Source organism: Aythya ferina, assembly GCF_964211825.1.
Source record: "Aythya ferina genome assembly, chromosome: 28".
NCBI classification, from domain to species: Eukaryota; Metazoa; Chordata; class Aves; order Anseriformes; family Anatidae; genus Aythya; species Aythya ferina.
The window spans coordinates 3,359,265-3,374,973 of NC_140325.1; the positions used below are offsets into that span (position 1 = coordinate 3,359,265).

Sequence of the window (15,709 nt, forward strand, 5' to 3'; positions counted from 1 at the left end):
CGCTCCTCCCGGAGCCGGCCCCGCACCGGGGAGCCCCCAAGATGGCGGCGCCCAGCGGCCACTTCCGGCGGCGCTCACGTGACCGCCCCGCGCACCGCCTCCCGCCCCGTCACGTGGGCGGCCGCCAAGATGGCGCTGTGCCGGGCGGGGGCCCGCGGTGCGCTCTGGCGGCTCGGCCCCGGGCCCGGCCCCGCCTGGGGCCTCCTGGAGCCGCGACCCCCGCGGGGGGCCCTGAGGTGAGCCGGGACCCCCGGGACCTCCGGGACCTCCGGTACCGGCCTTGGGAACCGGCCCTGGGACCCCCTCCCCTCCCCGGTGCCTCCCCCGGGGACCGGCTGCGGTGTCCCCGTGCCCCCCCGTGCCCCCGGACTCCCCCCGGGCCCTCCCGGCCCCCCGACGTCTCCCCTGGGTGCTGGCCGTGGTGTCCCGTGCCCCCCCCCCAGCTCCCGGTACCGCCCGTGACACCCCCGGTACCACCCCCGGCCCCCCCGACACCCCCCCGGTTACCGGAGCAGTGTCCCGTGCCCCCCACCCCCCACCCCGGTACCACCCCCGGGCCCCTGACACCTCCCCCGGTACCGGCCGTGGTGCCCCTTGTACCCCCCCCTAGCCCCCGGTACCGGCCGTGACACCCCCGGTACAGCCCCTGCTCCCCCCCCCCACACCCCCCGGTTACCGGCCCCGGTGCCCCGTGCCCCCCCCTACCCACCCCCGGTACCACCCCCAGACCCTCCCCACCCCCCGGTTACCGTCCACACCCCCCAGCACCGGAGGTGGGTGGGTGTGGGGGGGGGGGCAGCAGCCCGCTACCGGGCCATCTCCTCACCCCCCCCTCCCCAAAACCGGCTGCCCCCCCATCCCCCCCCCCCCAGGATCTCCGTTCGCTGCCGTTCGGCCGAGGCGGGTTCCCGGGGCGCCCTGGCCGCCCTGCTGCGGGGCGTGAAGCGGCTCAACGGGCGCTACGAGCGGTTCCTGCAGCGCTCCTTCCCCCGCTTCTACGCCCTCTACGCCCTCTTCACCGGAGGTGGGGGCACGGTGAGACCCCCCCCCAGCGCGCGGCCCCCACCGGAGCTTGCCCGGTGCCTCCCCCGGGGGGAAACCTCAACGCCGCCTCCGCAGGGGTCCGGGCGGTGCTGGTGGAGGTGAAGGAGGTGAGGAGGATCCGGCAGGAGATGGCCCGGCAGAAGCTGAGCCCTCAGCAGCTGCCCTACAGGGACATGGAGAGGCTGCGGCAGGTACGGCGGGGGGGGAACGGGGCTTATTTTTTTGGGGGGGGACCACGCATGAGTGATTCCTGCCCAAAATCAGGGCACGGGAGCTGTGCTCGGGGCTGGGACGCTGCTTTTGGGGGGAGCTGGGTGGGATTCGGTGCCTGGCTGGTTGGTTTTGGGGGAGCTGGGTGGGGTTTTGGGGGGAGCTGGGTGTGTTTTTCCCCCCCCAACCCTTTGATTTTCCTGCTGCTTCGCTTTCGGCCGCAGTTCCGCAGGGACGTGATCAAGGCCATCCCCGTCGGCCTGCTCGCCATCCCGCCCTTCGCCAACTTCTTGGTCATCGTCCTGATGTGAGTACCCCCCCTCCCCCCTCCCCCCCCCCCAACCTCCCGGGGGGGCGCTGCGGGCTCCTCCTCTCCCTCCTGGCGTCTTGGGTTTCGTGGAATCGCTCCGGGGGGGGGTGACAAACACACAAATATGGGCAGCTCAGCCCCCACTCCCGAGCACCTGCAGCCGGGGGAGCCCAGCTGGCATTTCGTTTTCGCAATCCTGCCCTTCTGCGGGCCCGGGGCCCGGCCAGCTCCGTGCCTTGGGGCACAAACACCCCCGGCACGTGGCTGCCACCCCCGCCTGTGCCCTGGGCTCCCCTGGCTCGGGCTCTCCCTGCCCTGCTCGGTTCCCTCCAAGCTCTGGGACCATTTGGAATGTCCTGCTGGGAACGCAGCCCCCCCGCAGCACCGTGCACCCCCCCGTGAAGCTCAGGAGCTCGCCGTGGCCTTCGGAGGAGCAAATCCCCCAGGGAGAGGGGCTGGGAGAGGAGCTGCCCCCCTCCCAGGGCGCTGCTTCAGCGAGCGAGGCCCTGCCCGGCTCGTGTGTGCATGAAGCTGCCCCCCCTGAGCCCCCCCTTTCCTCCCCCAGGTATTTCTTCCCCCGGCAGCTCCTCATCCGCTACTTCTGGACGCCGAGCCAGCAGCGGGAGTTCCTGGACGCCTACCACGCCATCCGCAGCGCCGCCTACGCCGAGGTGCTGCAGAGCGTGGCCCTGGCGGCGAGCTCCCTGCACGAGCCCTGGCTCCAAACCCAGCTGCAGGAGCTCTGCACCAAGGTGGGTGGGGGGCTGCGGCCCCCCCTTGGGGCTCAGCACCTCCCCCGGGGGCTCAGCAGTGCCCGGCACCCCCCGGGAAGCGTCGGTGACGAGCACCAGGGGCTCTTGCAGGTGCAGCGGGGGTCGCAGCCTCAGGTGGCCGAGCTGTACGCCCTCAGAAGCCTTTTTTCGGGCCCCCCCCTGGGGCTGAGCAAGCTGCACGCGTCCCACGTGGTGAGCACCCCCCTCCTCCCCCCCACGGCTGCGCGGTGAGAGAAATCCCCCCGATTTCCTTCAGATTTACCCTCGGGCGGCTGCTTTCTTCCCGACGGCAGCGGGAGCGTCTCAGGAAACCGATCCTGGCCTTTTGCTCCCCATTTCCCACCCCCCCAGCACCTCCCCGTCCCCTCAGTGCCTCGGTGCTGCAGGGTCACAACCTGCTCGCCGCTGCCCTGTGCCACATTCGCAGGATTTTTTTTCCCCCAACCCTTTAATTTCTCCTTTCCCCCCCCCTTTTTTTTTTTTTTTTTAATTTCACTCGCAACGCTTCCCTGCTTGGTTTTCCTCCTGGCTGTGCTCACGGCCCCCATCGGGTGGCTCGGGCTGTGCCCGGGGGGGGCTGACGGGGGGCTCGGTGCCTTTTTCTCTGCTGCAGAGGGCCCTGAGCCGCGTCCTGTTCCTCACCCCCCGCCTGCCCGCCTTCGTCCTGAGGCACCGCCTGCGCGGCCACGTCCTGGAGATCCGGCACCTGGACCGGGCCCTGCTGCGCCTGGGCTTGGGGCAGCTGGCCGAGGAGGAGCTGAGAGCGGTGAGGAAGGCTCCAGTGCCCGGGGGGGGGCCCGGGGCCATCCCCTGTGTGACCCTGGGGTCTGTTTTTCCCCCCCCCCCCAGGCTTGCTACCTCCGGGGTCTGAACTCGACGCACCTCGGCCTGGCAGAGTGCAGAGCGTGGCTGGAGCAGTGGCTGCAGCTCTCCTGCAAGCTGCAAGGTGAGGGGGGGGCAGAGGCAGCTCCTGCCTGCTGGGGTGGGGGGGGGGAATGCGTTTTGGGGAGATTTCGCTGGAATTTGGCTGGGAAAAGGCTCAGGGCACAGCCCCTGGGGAGCTGAGGGGAGCTTGTGGTGGGAAGGGGTCCTGGTGGGGGGAGGCAAAACGGGGATGGGGGGGAAATAAAGGGCTGGGAACAGAGCAAAAAGGCCCTGGGAGCCCCCCAAACCCCCCAGGGAGGGGAAGGGAAGCCCCCCAGCCCCCCGGGGAGGGGATGAGCGTGCCGGGAGCCGTTTGGTTTGCAGCCTCTGCTCTCGTGGTGCAGTGTCCGAGGTGTCCCTGCTGGCCAACAGCATGGTCCTGCTGACCCTCAACTACCTCAGGGCCAAGGAGTGAGCGCGGAGGGGCCCCGGCTGCGACCCCTCGCCTGCGGCATCGCTGGGGGGGGGGGGGCCTCGTGCTCCCCCCCCCCCCCCCCAATCCCCGGCATCTTGGGCAGGGTCTCGGTGGTGCTGGGCAGAGCCTGGAGCCCCGCTGCCCCCCGAGGTGCTGCCACGCAGGTGAAGGGGGGGTCCCCGTCCCTCCGCGCTGTCCCCGCTGCCCCTCGCGGCTCCCTTTCACCTCCTGAACTGCGGCACTTTATGGATGGGGGGGGAGGAAACAGGCGTGTGCCCCCCCCTGCCCCCGGGAGCTCCCTGTGGTGGGCTGTGCTCAGCTTGGGCCCTGCTGCTCTCCCCTGGTGTGCAGAGGGGATCCCGGGGGTGTCACTGAAGTCTTAATGCAAACAGCTCCTGGGGGGGGGCGCGGGCCAGTCCCTAGCCCCCCCCCCTGGATTTGCCAGGTTGGGGGGAGGTCGCTGTGTTTTGTTCCCAGGTCTGCAGCCACGGGCGGCGCTGGGAAGGACTGGGCTGTACTGGTGGTGAGGACGCGGCCCCCAGCAGCGCCTGGTGCCCCCCCCGTGTCCCCCAGGGACTAAACCCAGCCCCTCACCAGCTGTCCTAGCGCGGTCTGTGCATGAGAGACTCTGACTTTTCTGACTTTCTACCCGCTTTCCGTGTTTTATTAAAGAAAAAAGCAAGCGCAGGGCTCGCCTGGCTCCCCCCCGGCCCTGCCCCTGCTCTGGTTTTGCCCCCCCCGGGCTCCTCTCGGCGCCCTCCGAGCCCCAAAGCGACTCCCGGTGCAAGTTTGAGCATTTCTTTATTTTTACACTTAAATATTTCTCTTTAAATACAGCATTGTCACCATGAAAAGAATGTAAAAGGCCAAAAAAAAACCAAAAATAAAACAAACAAAAAACCAAAATAATGCGGAGGACCTGACAAGCTTTGGATTCACACTGGAAATGGGGGGGGGGGGAAATGCCACCTGTGTACAGTGTGAGAGAAGGGGGCGAGGGCGGGGGGAGCAGGGTCGGGATTTAAATAGGATTTAAATGGGGCTGGGGGTGGGGGGGGGCCGGGCGCCGGTGCCACCGCTCCCGAGCAGCCCAGTAGCACCAGTAGCACCAGTGGGGGCTGACCAGTTCGTCCCGCAGCCGAGGGGGCAGGAGGCAGGGACGCGCTCTGATTGCACTGCGAACGGCGCTGTAAAAACAGAGGCGATCCCAGGAGCTCTCTGCTTAGTGGCAGAGCCCCCCCTGACCCCCCCCAGCCCGGCCCGGCTGCGTTGTGGGAGCTGGGGGGGCGCTGAATTCGTTTAAAGGAAAGAAAAAAAAAAAAACAACAAGAAAACCCCCCAAAAAACAAAAAAAATCTCCAAAGATTTAAACCTGTTCAAGTGTCAGCGTTTGCTCTGCCTTGGCAGAGTTCTGCACGGGGGGGGCTGCCCCGTGCCCTCGCTGCCCAGGGAGGGGGGCCGGCACGGTGGGGGCACGGCAGCCCCCCCAGGACGGAGAGCTGGGGAGGGTGGGGGGCACGGCCCCGGGTAAGGCTTCGTTCCCCCCAGAGCCCCCGCGGGGACGTAGCCCTTGGGTAAGGTTGGAGGGAGCGTGCGGGGGGGGGCAGGAGGCACCGAGCCCCAAAACCTGGAGCCCCCCCCCACAAAGCTGCACCCCCCGGGCTCTGCACAAAGCTTCAGAGAACGGGGACGGCCCCGGGGAAGCGGCACCAAAAGGGCCCGGGGGGGGGGGGGGGGAGCAGCTCGGAGGTGCCCCCCCCCGGGACCCCAGCGAGCGGCCGCGGAGCAGAAGCAGGAGAGGAGCCGCGAGACCAAACGAAGCCCGAGCAATTAAAGCACTTGTGCAGGACGCAGTCTGTCCCGGCTCTCCCCGCTCCCCAGGGCTGGGGGGGGGACACGCAGGGCCCTTTGGAGCTGGGGGGGGGGCTCCTGCCAGCAGCAGCGTTCGTGAAGGAAACCAGAAGGCGGTGGTGGCCCGGGGGCTGCGTTGGGTTTCCATCCTCCGGCGGCAGGAGGCAGCTCGTGGGCAGCGGGGAAAGGTTCAGGAACGGCTTCGGAGCTCGGCAGCTTCTCCTCTGCTCCGGCACGGCTGCTGGGGGGATCCTGGGGGGGGGTCCGGGTGCCCTTCTTCTCCCCCTCGCTGCGAGGTTTGCTCAGCTGGAGTCCGTCTGCGCCCAAAGGGGGGGGCAGGGGATGGTGCCCCTCGGGCAGGGGGTGCTCGAAGGGTGGCTGGGGCTGGGGCAGCGCCGAGCTCCTGGGGGGGCCCATCCCGAGCTGGGATGGCATCGTGCCACCCCCCCGGCTGGGGAGCAGCCTCAGGGGACAACTGGAAAATGCTGCAGGAAGGGCAGGGGGGGCACCGCCGCTCGCTGGGTCCTGCCCCCCCCCACCTGCCAAACGCCCCACGGGGTTCGGTTCAAAGGAGCAGCGCTGGGGAACAAAGCCCCGGGGGGGGGCTGCAAAGTGCTTTCACCGCCCACCGAGGGGACAGAGGGGACGCGCTCGCCTCTGCCCCTCCTGCAGGACGGACGGAGCTGGTGTCCGGACGGGGCTCTCCTCCTGCCCACGCTGCCCCCGCGGCACAGAGCCGGGTGTCGAGAAAAGCAACGAGGTGATGAAGAAAAAAAAATTCCAGGAGAGGCCGGGGGCTGTCCTCGCCCCGTGCTGTGCAGGGAGGTTGGGGCCCTCTCCCAGCAGCGCGGGGTCTTCACCGCCCCGTCCCTGCCCCCCCCCACGGCTGCTGGGGTGCGATGGGGCAGCGCGGCCCCCGGAGAGCTGCTTGGCTGCGGCCCAGCCCGGTAAACATTCAACACATTTAAAAAAAAATATAAACTAATAACGTCGTCTTCTGGTTAAAAGGGGAGAAAGGTGCCCAGGTGGGCGCTGCAGCAGGGAGCTGCAGAGGTGGAGGACGGGGGGAGAAGCAGGAGGCTGCGTGCGCATGCGGACGGCAACCGAGTGGCCGCGGGCGGTGGCCGGGCCCCAAAACCGTCCCCAAAACTGTCCCTGCTGGGCTGGGGGGACGGGGGGGGGGAGCAGCGGGGCCGCTGCCACCTGAAAGCAGCCGAGCACGGGGGCCTCGAGTCCGCTGCTCCGCGCTGTGGTCCCGGGGAGCGCGCCCAGCGCCAAGCACAAGGAGCCGCCTCCGCGCAGCACCCGCCTGGGCCCGTTTAAAACCCCCTGTACAAAGCAGCCCCGCGCCCCTCCCACCCCCCCACAATTAAATAACCTCGTGTGGCCGCTGCTGGTCCATCAAACAACCGTCAATAAATAGAGGAAGGGGCGCCCAACGCCGCTCAGACGGGCAGGGCGGCTCCCAGCGCACGCTCCTCGGCGGCGGGCGGCTCCCGTGCGCGCTCCGGGGCTTGCTCGGGTGCAGGGGACGGAGAGTTTGTGCCGAAGGGAGCGGCGGGGGCCCCACGGCAGCCCTCGCCCGGGGCTGCAGCCTCCGGAGCCGGGGCTTTCGCCGCTTCTCCCTTGCTCGGAGCAGCGGCGGCTCGGCCGCAAGTCACCAGCGACGCCACGGGGACGGAGATGACGCCCAGGTCCTTCTCGCTCGGGTACGTCGGGGGCACCTCCAGCTCCTCGGGGCCGCTCTCGCCCTTGGTGCCCAGCACGGAGCGCTGCTCCACCTGGTAGTAGACCACGGGGCCACCGTTCAGGTAGGGCTGGTTGCCCGCCGCCGCCGCCTGCTCGGCGCCGTCGGCAAAGCAGAGGACGGAGGAACCCGGCGGCAGCTGGGCTTGGATGAGGATGGGGGCGGCGAGGCCGGGGCACAAACCCTCCGGCACGGCCAGGGGCTCCTCCAGGATGCAGACGCCCAAGCTCTCCACGCCGGAGCTGCTGCTCGAGTCTTCCTCGGCCTTCAGCCTCTCCAGCTCCTCCGCCGTCTGCAGGTGCATGACGGCCGTCTCGTTCTCCGCCATGAACTCCTGGAAGTCCTGCGTCTCCGGGGGCTGCGTCCCCGGCCAGGCGCTGCCGGAGCCCTGCGCTGCCGCCACCGCCGCCGCCGCTGCCGCCGCCTCCTCCTCGGCGGGCCGGGCTCCCTGGCGCTTGTTCTCCAGCTCCAGCTTCATGATGGTGTGGAGGTAGTGAGTCCGCACGCGGATGGGGTTGAACTCGATGCGGCCGGCCATGTTCCCGCAGCCGTCCCGCGAGCAGCCGCAGGGGAAGGACATGCGGTCCACCTGCCAGAGGGAGACGCCGCAGCTGAGGACGGCGGCGCCGGGAGTGTGCGTGACGCCGATTTCTGCCTCCTGAACCAGCCCCACCGGTGCCCAAACGCCACCCCACAACAGGGGCTCGACCCCCGGGAAGGTTTTCCCTGCAAGGGGGTCCCCAAAACAAGGCCGGGGCCGCGCACCCCTCTCCTCCAGTCCCTTTTCTCAGCTCTCCACGTCTCACGGAGAGCCCGGCACCGCGGGCAGGCTGAAGGCTGGGTGCTGGCAGCTCCCTCCCCGACTCACCTGGCATTTGATGCCCGCCTGGCTGCAGGCGCAGGCCTCGGGGTCGCAGTAGAGGCGGCAGTCGCAGCCGCACTCCTCCCGCGAGAGGCGGATGGCCCGCAGCTCCTGCTTCTCCTCGGCGTCGATGCGGTGAACGCCGGAGGCGCGGAGCAGCGCCCGGCGCCGCTTGGTGGGCAGGGGCTGCAGGAAGAAGTAGTCGTCCACCTCCACGTTCTCCACGTCGATGTCGTCGTCCGAGACGTCCTCCAGCGTCAGCCCCTCCGCCTCCTCGGACTCCACCGTGCCGTTCTTGGTGAGCTGCGGGGCGGGGGGACAGGGCTGAGACCCCGCAGCGATGCTGGGGGGGGGCTGTGGGTCCCCTGGGGGGCAGCGCCGACCCCGACTGCGCGCCTCGGGGCAGAGCCAGCGAGAAGGATCGAGCCCATCCCCAGCCCCCTGGTCCCACACAGCAGTTTACAGGAAAAAAAAATGAAGGAGATCAGAGCAGAGGCTCCGCCGCCTTCCCTCCTCCCTGCAAGGAGCACGACAAAAGGAGGTCGCCGCTTCCTAAAAATACCTGGGCCCTGGGAGAGGAGGAATTTGAGGACACAACTTCGCCTCCCTGCTGGGGTCCATCCTGTTCTCAGCCCCCAAACCCCGGCCCCGCTGCTCCCCAGGCAGATGCAGCCGGACCCAGGGGCTGTCGCCAGCCCCTCTGGCCCCCGTGGCTCCATGGGCAGCGCGTGGAGCCATCAGAAAAGCAAAATGCTAAGAAAAAATGATAAAACCGAGGCGGCCGGCTGGGCCTGCGTCCCTCTGCCAAGCGCGTTGTCATGGCAGCAGCAGCCTGATTAAAGGCTGGCACTAAACGAAGCATCACTGCGAAACGAAGCCCGGCCCCGAGGCAACGCCCAAGGGTGCGCACCCTGCGCCTGTAATTGGGGACGGGTTGGGGAACGGGCAGAGCCACCCGGACCTGGATCCGGATCCTCCCCGGGCACAGCCACTTCCCAGACTGGAATTTCCACCAGCACAGCCCCAGAGAGGTTTGTCCGGGCTCTCCAGGAGGGAAGGGGGGAGTGTCGGAGTAACCAGGCAGCAAGAGCAGTGGCAACAGAAGTTAAAAAAAAAAAGGCACAGAACAGAGCTGAACTGCCCCCAAATCCACACGAAGCAGCAGCCTGGGTCCCCCCCTCCCCGTGCGCTCCCTTTGCCCAAGGCAGGGGGCAGCTCGCGGCCGTACCTTCATTTTCTTGGCGTGGAGCTTCTCCTCCTTGAGGTGCTCCCGCAGGATCTCCCGGTGGTTCACCTCCTGCTCCTGGGCGAACTCGCAGAGCGTGTAGCGGCGCACCGAGTTGTGGCGCTGCGCCATGCCCAGGGAGCTGCCGCCCTGGCTGGGCACGCTGGTGAAGCCCTGGCGCCGGGCGAAGTAGTACACCGTCACCTGGTCGAAGCGCACATTCTTCCTGCGCAGCTGCTTCTGCCTCTTCAGGATGGAGGTGGCTGCGGGGAGGACGAGCCCCAGGCGGGGTTGGAGCAGGAAGAAAAGCCTGCTCGGTGCCCCGTGCCGGCCTCCCACCCCCGGAGAGCGGCGTCTCCGCACCCCCCACCGCGTGGAGGGCGCCTCGCTCGTGCCAGCAGCCCTGGGCTGCTCCCCCCGTTCAGACACACAAAGGTTTGGGTAGGGGCTGGGAAAGGAGCGGGAGGAATAAAGGCTCGGGGACGGACGCTCGCCATCTCCCAGCTGGAAAGGGATGAGCGTGGGGAGAGCTGAGCCAGCACCGTGGCACCGCGGCACCTCCAGGGACCGTCCCCGTCCCCGTCCCTGTCCTGGGCCACTCACGGATGAAGCCGGTGGAGCTGGAGGGGTTGACGCTGTCGCAGCTGTCGGCGCTGTCGCTGTTGGAGATTTCATCGTCCGAGTTGGAGGCCGGGGAGCCCACGTCCGCGTCCTCGAACTTCCTCTTGAGGCCGCCGCTCGCGATCGCATCCATTTGGCCACGGCTCGCATGGAGAGGGGGCGCGCAGCGGGCGGGGGGGGACCTGACACCGGCTCCCCGGCGCCAGCCCCAGCTGCCGGCGGGCTCGCCACGGACCTGTGGGCATGGGGAAAGAAACTCAGCACCCAGGGACCGACCCCGATCCCGATCCCTTCCTCCTCACCAGAGCACCCAGAGCCCAGGGAGGGTGACGGTTCCCAGCCCCACCGCCCTGCTCTCAGGGGCACGGAGCTGTGGTGCTCACTCGTGGATAAGCAAAGCGACACCTGGGGTGCCCCCGAAGCTTCCCCCAAACAGGCAGGAGAGCTGCGGGACCCACGGGACCCGGCTCAGAGGCCCCGAGAGCTGTTTAAAAAACGGCCGATTTTCAGGCAGAGCCCTCGGGATGGAGCCTGGCAAGGAGGGCGCAGGGACCCAGCCTGGAGCTGGGGAGGGCCCAGGAGCAGAGGCGAGCTCCTCCTGCCCAGATTTTGTTCACATTTAACACGTTTCATTCCCATTTAACACGTTTTATTCCCATTTAAACAACCGCAGCGCTTCCCCCTAGCCGCAGACTGGCCGAGAGCCGGGCTCAGCCTGATTTGTAGCCCCCACCAGAGGGAGAGCCCTGCCTGGTGGCACCCGCAGGCATCCGAGGGACGGGGAGCAGCCGGATCTCGCTGGGAAGCCTGGAAGGGCTGGGCAAGGGGGGATTTCGGGGAGCCCCCCCGGCTGGGGAAAGGCAGAGCCGAGGCTGCTGTGGATGCGGGTGGCTCCGTCCCCGTCCCTCGGTGCGGCAGCGCCGGTTCTCATGGCAACGGAACAAACGGCTCCGGGAGACTGCATCCGTCAGTCCGTCCGTCCATCCATCCACCCATCCATCCATCCGTCCATCCGTCCACTGGGGAGGTGCATCCGGAGACGTGGATGCGCCCCGAGGAGCCCCCAGCACCCAGAGCACAATTTGCCCCCGCTTGGCTGAGCCCAGGCTTAAAATCAGCTTTTTTTTTAGGGGAATTGGGTAATTGTGGTGCTGGAGAGGGGGAAGGAGCGGCTCTGGGAGCAGCGCGGTGCTTGCAGATGGACATGGATGAGCCCCAGAATTAAAGTGAGGGCAGGAAACAGCGGCTCGAGCACCCCTGCCCCAACGAACCAGCACCACGTCCCCCGTGCCACCACGTCCCTTTCCAAACCAGCCCCCTGCCCCTGGCCTTGCTGGTTTCTCATCCCCGTGTCCCATTTTCGGGGGTGATTTTGCCTCTGGAGCTGGTGGCCTCACACTCCCCATCAGCTTCCTTTCGGGAAGGAGCTCGCCGGCGAGCACTCGGGGAGGTTTCTGCGGTCCCTGCAGTCCCCAACACCCCAGCAGGGACGGAGGAAGGAGGAAAACCCCACGAGCCTCCTCGTTTCCTCGGGGCTGGACCAGGATGCTGACACCGACCGCTCCCTGCTCGAGGCTCCCCAGCTCTCCGTCCCCTCCCCGGGGCGGGGGCAGCAGCAGCCCCCCTGTGATGCCCGCAGCGGGACGTGGGCTCCATCCGCCTGGCTCAGGTTACCCTTCCGAAATAGAAAGTGTGAAATGGAAACAGAAACTGGAGAAAATGTCCCGGGCACGGATGCGAGGGGCACGAAGGCAGTGGATGCGTAACGGAGCCCTTCCCAGCCCGCAAGGGGGGGTCTGGGACCCTGCCCGGGCGTTGTGGGGGTGACATGGTGGCACCCCCGTCCTCCCTGCCATCCCCTGCAGGTTTCCTTCATTTTGGGGCAGGAGGTAAAGCCTCGAGGAGGGAATTGGACTGGAATGGAGAACGGAGAAACTTCCCTCGCACACCGGCCAGAGGTTTCCACGCTGAGCTCCGCGGGAAGCCATCGCACGGCGCCGAGTCCCCTCCTTTCTGCTATTAAACCAGGCTGAAAGGAGCTAGACTAAAAATATTAATTTGTGCACGCCCTGCACAGACACCCCCAAAACAGCGGGGCTGGGGGGGCACGAAGCAGAAATTGGAGCCCAGCACCTCGCAGGGATGGAGCGAGAGCAGCGCCTTCGGGCGCAGCAGCACCGGGGTTTTGGAGGGGGCCGGGTTGGGTTCTCAAGTGGCCTGAAAAGAGCAAGAAAGAGGCCAAAACCTGCGCAGCCTCCTGGGTTTTACGATGTCGAGAGGTGTCCAACACCCAATCCGCGCGGAATAACCCCAAATTCCAGCCTGGAAGGGAGACGACCTTTGCTGACCTACGGGCGTGGGAAGGAGCCTTCCTGCTCCCAGCTCCCAGGGGCTGAGCCTGCACAAAGCCCGGCACCAGAGAAACACCGGTGTCCGTCCGTCCGTCCGTCCATCCGTCTGTCTGTCCACCCACCCGTCCGTCTGTCCGTCCGTCCACCCCCTGCCCACGGATCCCACAGCAGAGAGCAGCTCCTCGGCCGGCCGTGAGGCAGCAAAGGCCGATTGTTTCAGCAGATGGGAGAGAAGAGGGAGGGAGGGGAGGGCACGGAGACACCCACAGGGGGCTGTGGAAAGAGGTTGGGGGGGTGCAAGCAGTGGGGAGACCCCCCCCGGTTTATCGACACCAGTGGAAAAAGCAGCCCAGGCTAAACTGGGGTCACTGGGGGCGCGCACAGGCGGGCATCAGCCCCACAGGAGCAGAGGGCAGCGCGCGGCCGTCGAGCCCCCCCATGCCCCAAAAGCACCTCGACCCCGCTGCTAACGTCTGGGGCCGCAGCACGGCGGGCAGGATGAAGAAACAGGGAAAAAAAAAAAAAAAAGCAGGGAGCGAGGAGAAAAACCCCAAGGAGCCCATTTTATTCCATTTTATTCCGCTGCGGCGCCCGGCTCAGCATCCCCCGCGAAGGCAGCGCGAGGCCCGGCTGCCGGGGGAGAGGATTTGGGGCGATTTCCCTTCCTTTGAGAGCAGGGGCAGCGGTGGCAGGGGGCAAAGGGCCCCGCCACGGGCCGGGTTCGTGCTCCCCGGGCTGGAATCCCACCCCGCAGGGGCTCGGCCGGCGCTCGCCGCGCTGCAGCAGGAGCCGGGGATGACGCGGCAGCAGCGCCGCAGAGCAGCCGCAGCGCGCTGCCGGCCCCGGAGCAAGCTGCAGAGAGAGCCGGGGGCTCGGACACACGGACAGCGGGGGGCTCGGACAGACGGACGGACGGGGATCGGGCAGAGGGAGGCCGGGAACAGCCCCGCAGCTCGGCCGTGGTGCGCTGCGGGTGCCCTTGGCGGCTCCCCGGAGGAGCGCGCGCCCCCCACGCGCCCCCCGAGGGGCTGCTCGAGGCCAAAGAGGGGCAAAAAAAAAAAACCCTGGACCCCGCTCCGCAGATCCTATGAAAACGCCGAGGCGCTGAGCTCCCTCCCCGAGGCCTGAGGAGAACCCCCGGGGCCGTGGGGTGGTCGGGGAGCATCGCCGGCCCCCACGGGGTAATTGGGCGCTGAGCGGAATTAAGGCAGGAGGGTTTGGGTAACCCCGCAGAGCCCGGGCGGTGCCCGAGGGCTGGAGCTGGGGTCAGCGGGGATGAAATCGCCCCCACCACAACGGGACCGACCCCAAAGGGCTCGGCGAGGGCGAGGAGTTCAGGGGGTGCCCCTTGGAGGAGCCTTCCCAAAGGGGTCGGTCGATTTAGGGACCCGCTGCGCCCCGAGCCGACCCTGTTCCGGGGGTGCTGTGCCCTGGGGAACCCCCCCGGGTCAGGGTGCCCTGGGGAACCCCCCAGACCACCCAAAATTTGGTTTCTTTCCCACGCTAAAAGCAGAGGCAGCGAATCAATCCGGGCAAGGCCCCCCCGGCAGCGGCACCAGCAGCGCCTTACGCAACGAGCATCCAAATCAGCAGAGAAAGCCCCAAAATTGCGGCTCCAGGCTGGGCCCAGCGTCCTCAGGAAGGGCTGACCCCAAAAAGCACCGCGGGGCCTGTGCCCGGTGCTCGCACCGAGCCCGGGTCCACCCCGTGAGGTCTCGCCCCGAAGCTCTCGAGGCCGAGGGCACCCCGAGGGGCTCGGAGCCGTGCCCCTGCCCTCACGGCTCCTCCCGAAACCCCACCGGGAACCCACACGGCCGGGGGGGAACCCGGTGGGCACCCAGAGGCCTCGGGCAGCCCCCGACCCCCCCCCAGCAGGAGGCAGAGGGCTGTGGGGTGGGCTGCGTGGGGGCTGCCGGGTGCCTCCGCACCCCAAAATTGTCCCCACACCGCCATGGGGCCGTCAGCGCCGTCCCTGGGGGTCGCAGTGAACGCCAAGGACCCCCCCAAGCTGTCCCCGAGGACCCCCCCGAGCTGCCCCCAGCCCCTCCTTGCCCGGGGTCTCCTCCGTGACCTCTGCTTGGGGTCCTCCTGGGGGGCTCCCCTGGTGCCCCAATCCTGAGGGGTGACCCCACGACCCCCCCACCCCGCAGCCCAGTGCCAAGGGCACCCTCGGCCTCGCACCCTATGGGGCACCCAGCGCCACCCCACGTCCCCCATAACCGAGGGGCCCTGTGCTGCCCGCAGCCCCCCCATCCCCTGCAGCCCCCCCATCCCCTACAGGCCCCCAGACAGCAAAGGGACGATGCCAGCTGCCCCCAACCCCTAGAGGCCACGAGCTGCAGAGACCCCCCCAAATCCCCTATAGCCCTCCCATCCCCTATAGGCCTCCCCCATCCACTATAGGGCCTCAACTGCAGACCCCCCCCATCCCCTATAGGCCACCCCTATCCCCTATAGCCCCAAATCCCCTATACAGCCCCAGCTGCAGAGCGCCCCCCGATACCCTATATCCCCCCCTCATCCCCTATACCCCCCCATCCGCTATAGGCCCCGAGCTGCAGCCCCCCCTAATCCCCTACAGCCCCCCCATCCCCTATAGATCTCCCCCATCCCCTACAGGCCCCCAGCTGCAGCCCCCCCATCCCCTATAGCCCCTCCTCACCCCATACATCCCCCCCATCCCCTATAGGCTCCCTGCTGCAGCCCCCCTATCCCCTATAGCCTTTCCATCCCCTATAGGCCTCTCCTCGCCCCCTGCATCCCCCCCCATCCCCTATAGCCCCCCCTCTCCCCCTCCATCCCCTATAGGCCCCCCCCCTCCCTTATACCCCCCCCAGGCCCCATCCCCCAGCGCCCCCCCCCCCCCCCCCACTCACCGGCTCCCCGGGGCGAGGCAGCGGCGGGGCCTTGGGGAGGGGGGGGCCCGGGAGGGGTCCGGGGGGGGGCCCCGAGGCCGGGGTCCGGCGGCGGGGCGGGGCCGGCGGGGCGGGGGCGGCCCCCGGGGCGGCTCGGCGCTGGGGCTGCGGCCGCGCGGTCCCGCCCCGCCGCCGCTCGCCGACAACAATGGGGCCGCCGGCCCCGCGCCGCCCCTTATATACCCCGCGTCACGTGACGGCCCCGCCCCCGCCCCCGCCGCGCCCGCCGAAAGGGGTGTCGGGAAAGCGAGTCCAAAGAGGCGTGAGGGGAGCCCGGAGCGGGAAGGGCGCGGGGGGCGATGGGAAATGGAGTGCGGAAGTGGGCGCTGGGCCTGGCCTGCTCACGTTGGTTACCTGAGTTATTAACTAATTAGGCGCTTTTAATCATGTGCTCCTTAATTAAAAACCCTCTTCCTTAACCCCAGTCCAAGCACTTCGTCCCTCCTTGGTTCCCACTGGGG

The 15,709-nt window shown here is 68.2% G+C and overlaps 2 protein-coding genes across 7 annotated transcripts; one reads left to right on the forward strand and one right to left on the reverse strand.

Annotated features, from left to right (window-relative positions):
- The first annotated feature begins 17 nt into the window (after positions 1–17).
- LETMD1 (LETM1 domain containing 1) lies at positions 18–4,585 on the forward strand. Of its 6 annotated transcripts, none has more exons than XM_084500174.1 (9): positions 18–236; positions 873–1,035; positions 1,120–1,235; positions 1,479–1,561; positions 2,130–2,316; positions 2,428–2,529; positions 2,951–3,103; positions 3,187–3,283; positions 3,586–3,801. In XM_084500174.1, exons 1-9 carry the CDS (start codon positions 42–44, stop codon positions 3,645–3,647), a joined length of 1,158 nt encoding a protein of 385 aa, XP_084356300.1. In that variant the 5' UTR covers positions 18–41; the 3' UTR covers positions 3,648–3,801. The 6 variants fall into 6 exon arrangements, with proteins under 6 accessions (XP_084356300.1, XP_084356301.1, XP_084356298.1 ...); XM_084500175.1 differs by lacking the exon at positions 3,586–3,801 and adding an exon at positions 4,154–4,585 and having other exon boundaries at positions 19–236; XM_084500172.1 differs by having other exon boundaries at positions 22–236; positions 873–1,024; positions 3,586–3,820.
- CSRNP2 (cysteine and serine rich nuclear protein 2) lies at positions 4,461–15,338 on the reverse strand. Its single transcript, XM_084500159.1, has 5 exons — positions 15,210–15,338; positions 9,965–10,217; positions 9,365–9,624; positions 8,143–8,439; positions 4,461–7,863 (listed from the first exon to the last, which is right to left on the reverse strand). Exons 2-5 carry the CDS (start codon positions 10,113–10,115, stop codon positions 6,973–6,975), a joined length of 1,599 nt encoding a protein of 532 aa, XP_084356285.1. The 5' UTR covers positions 10,116–10,217; positions 15,210–15,338; the 3' UTR covers positions 4,461–6,972.
- Between the last annotated feature and the right edge of the window lie 371 nt (positions 15,339–15,709).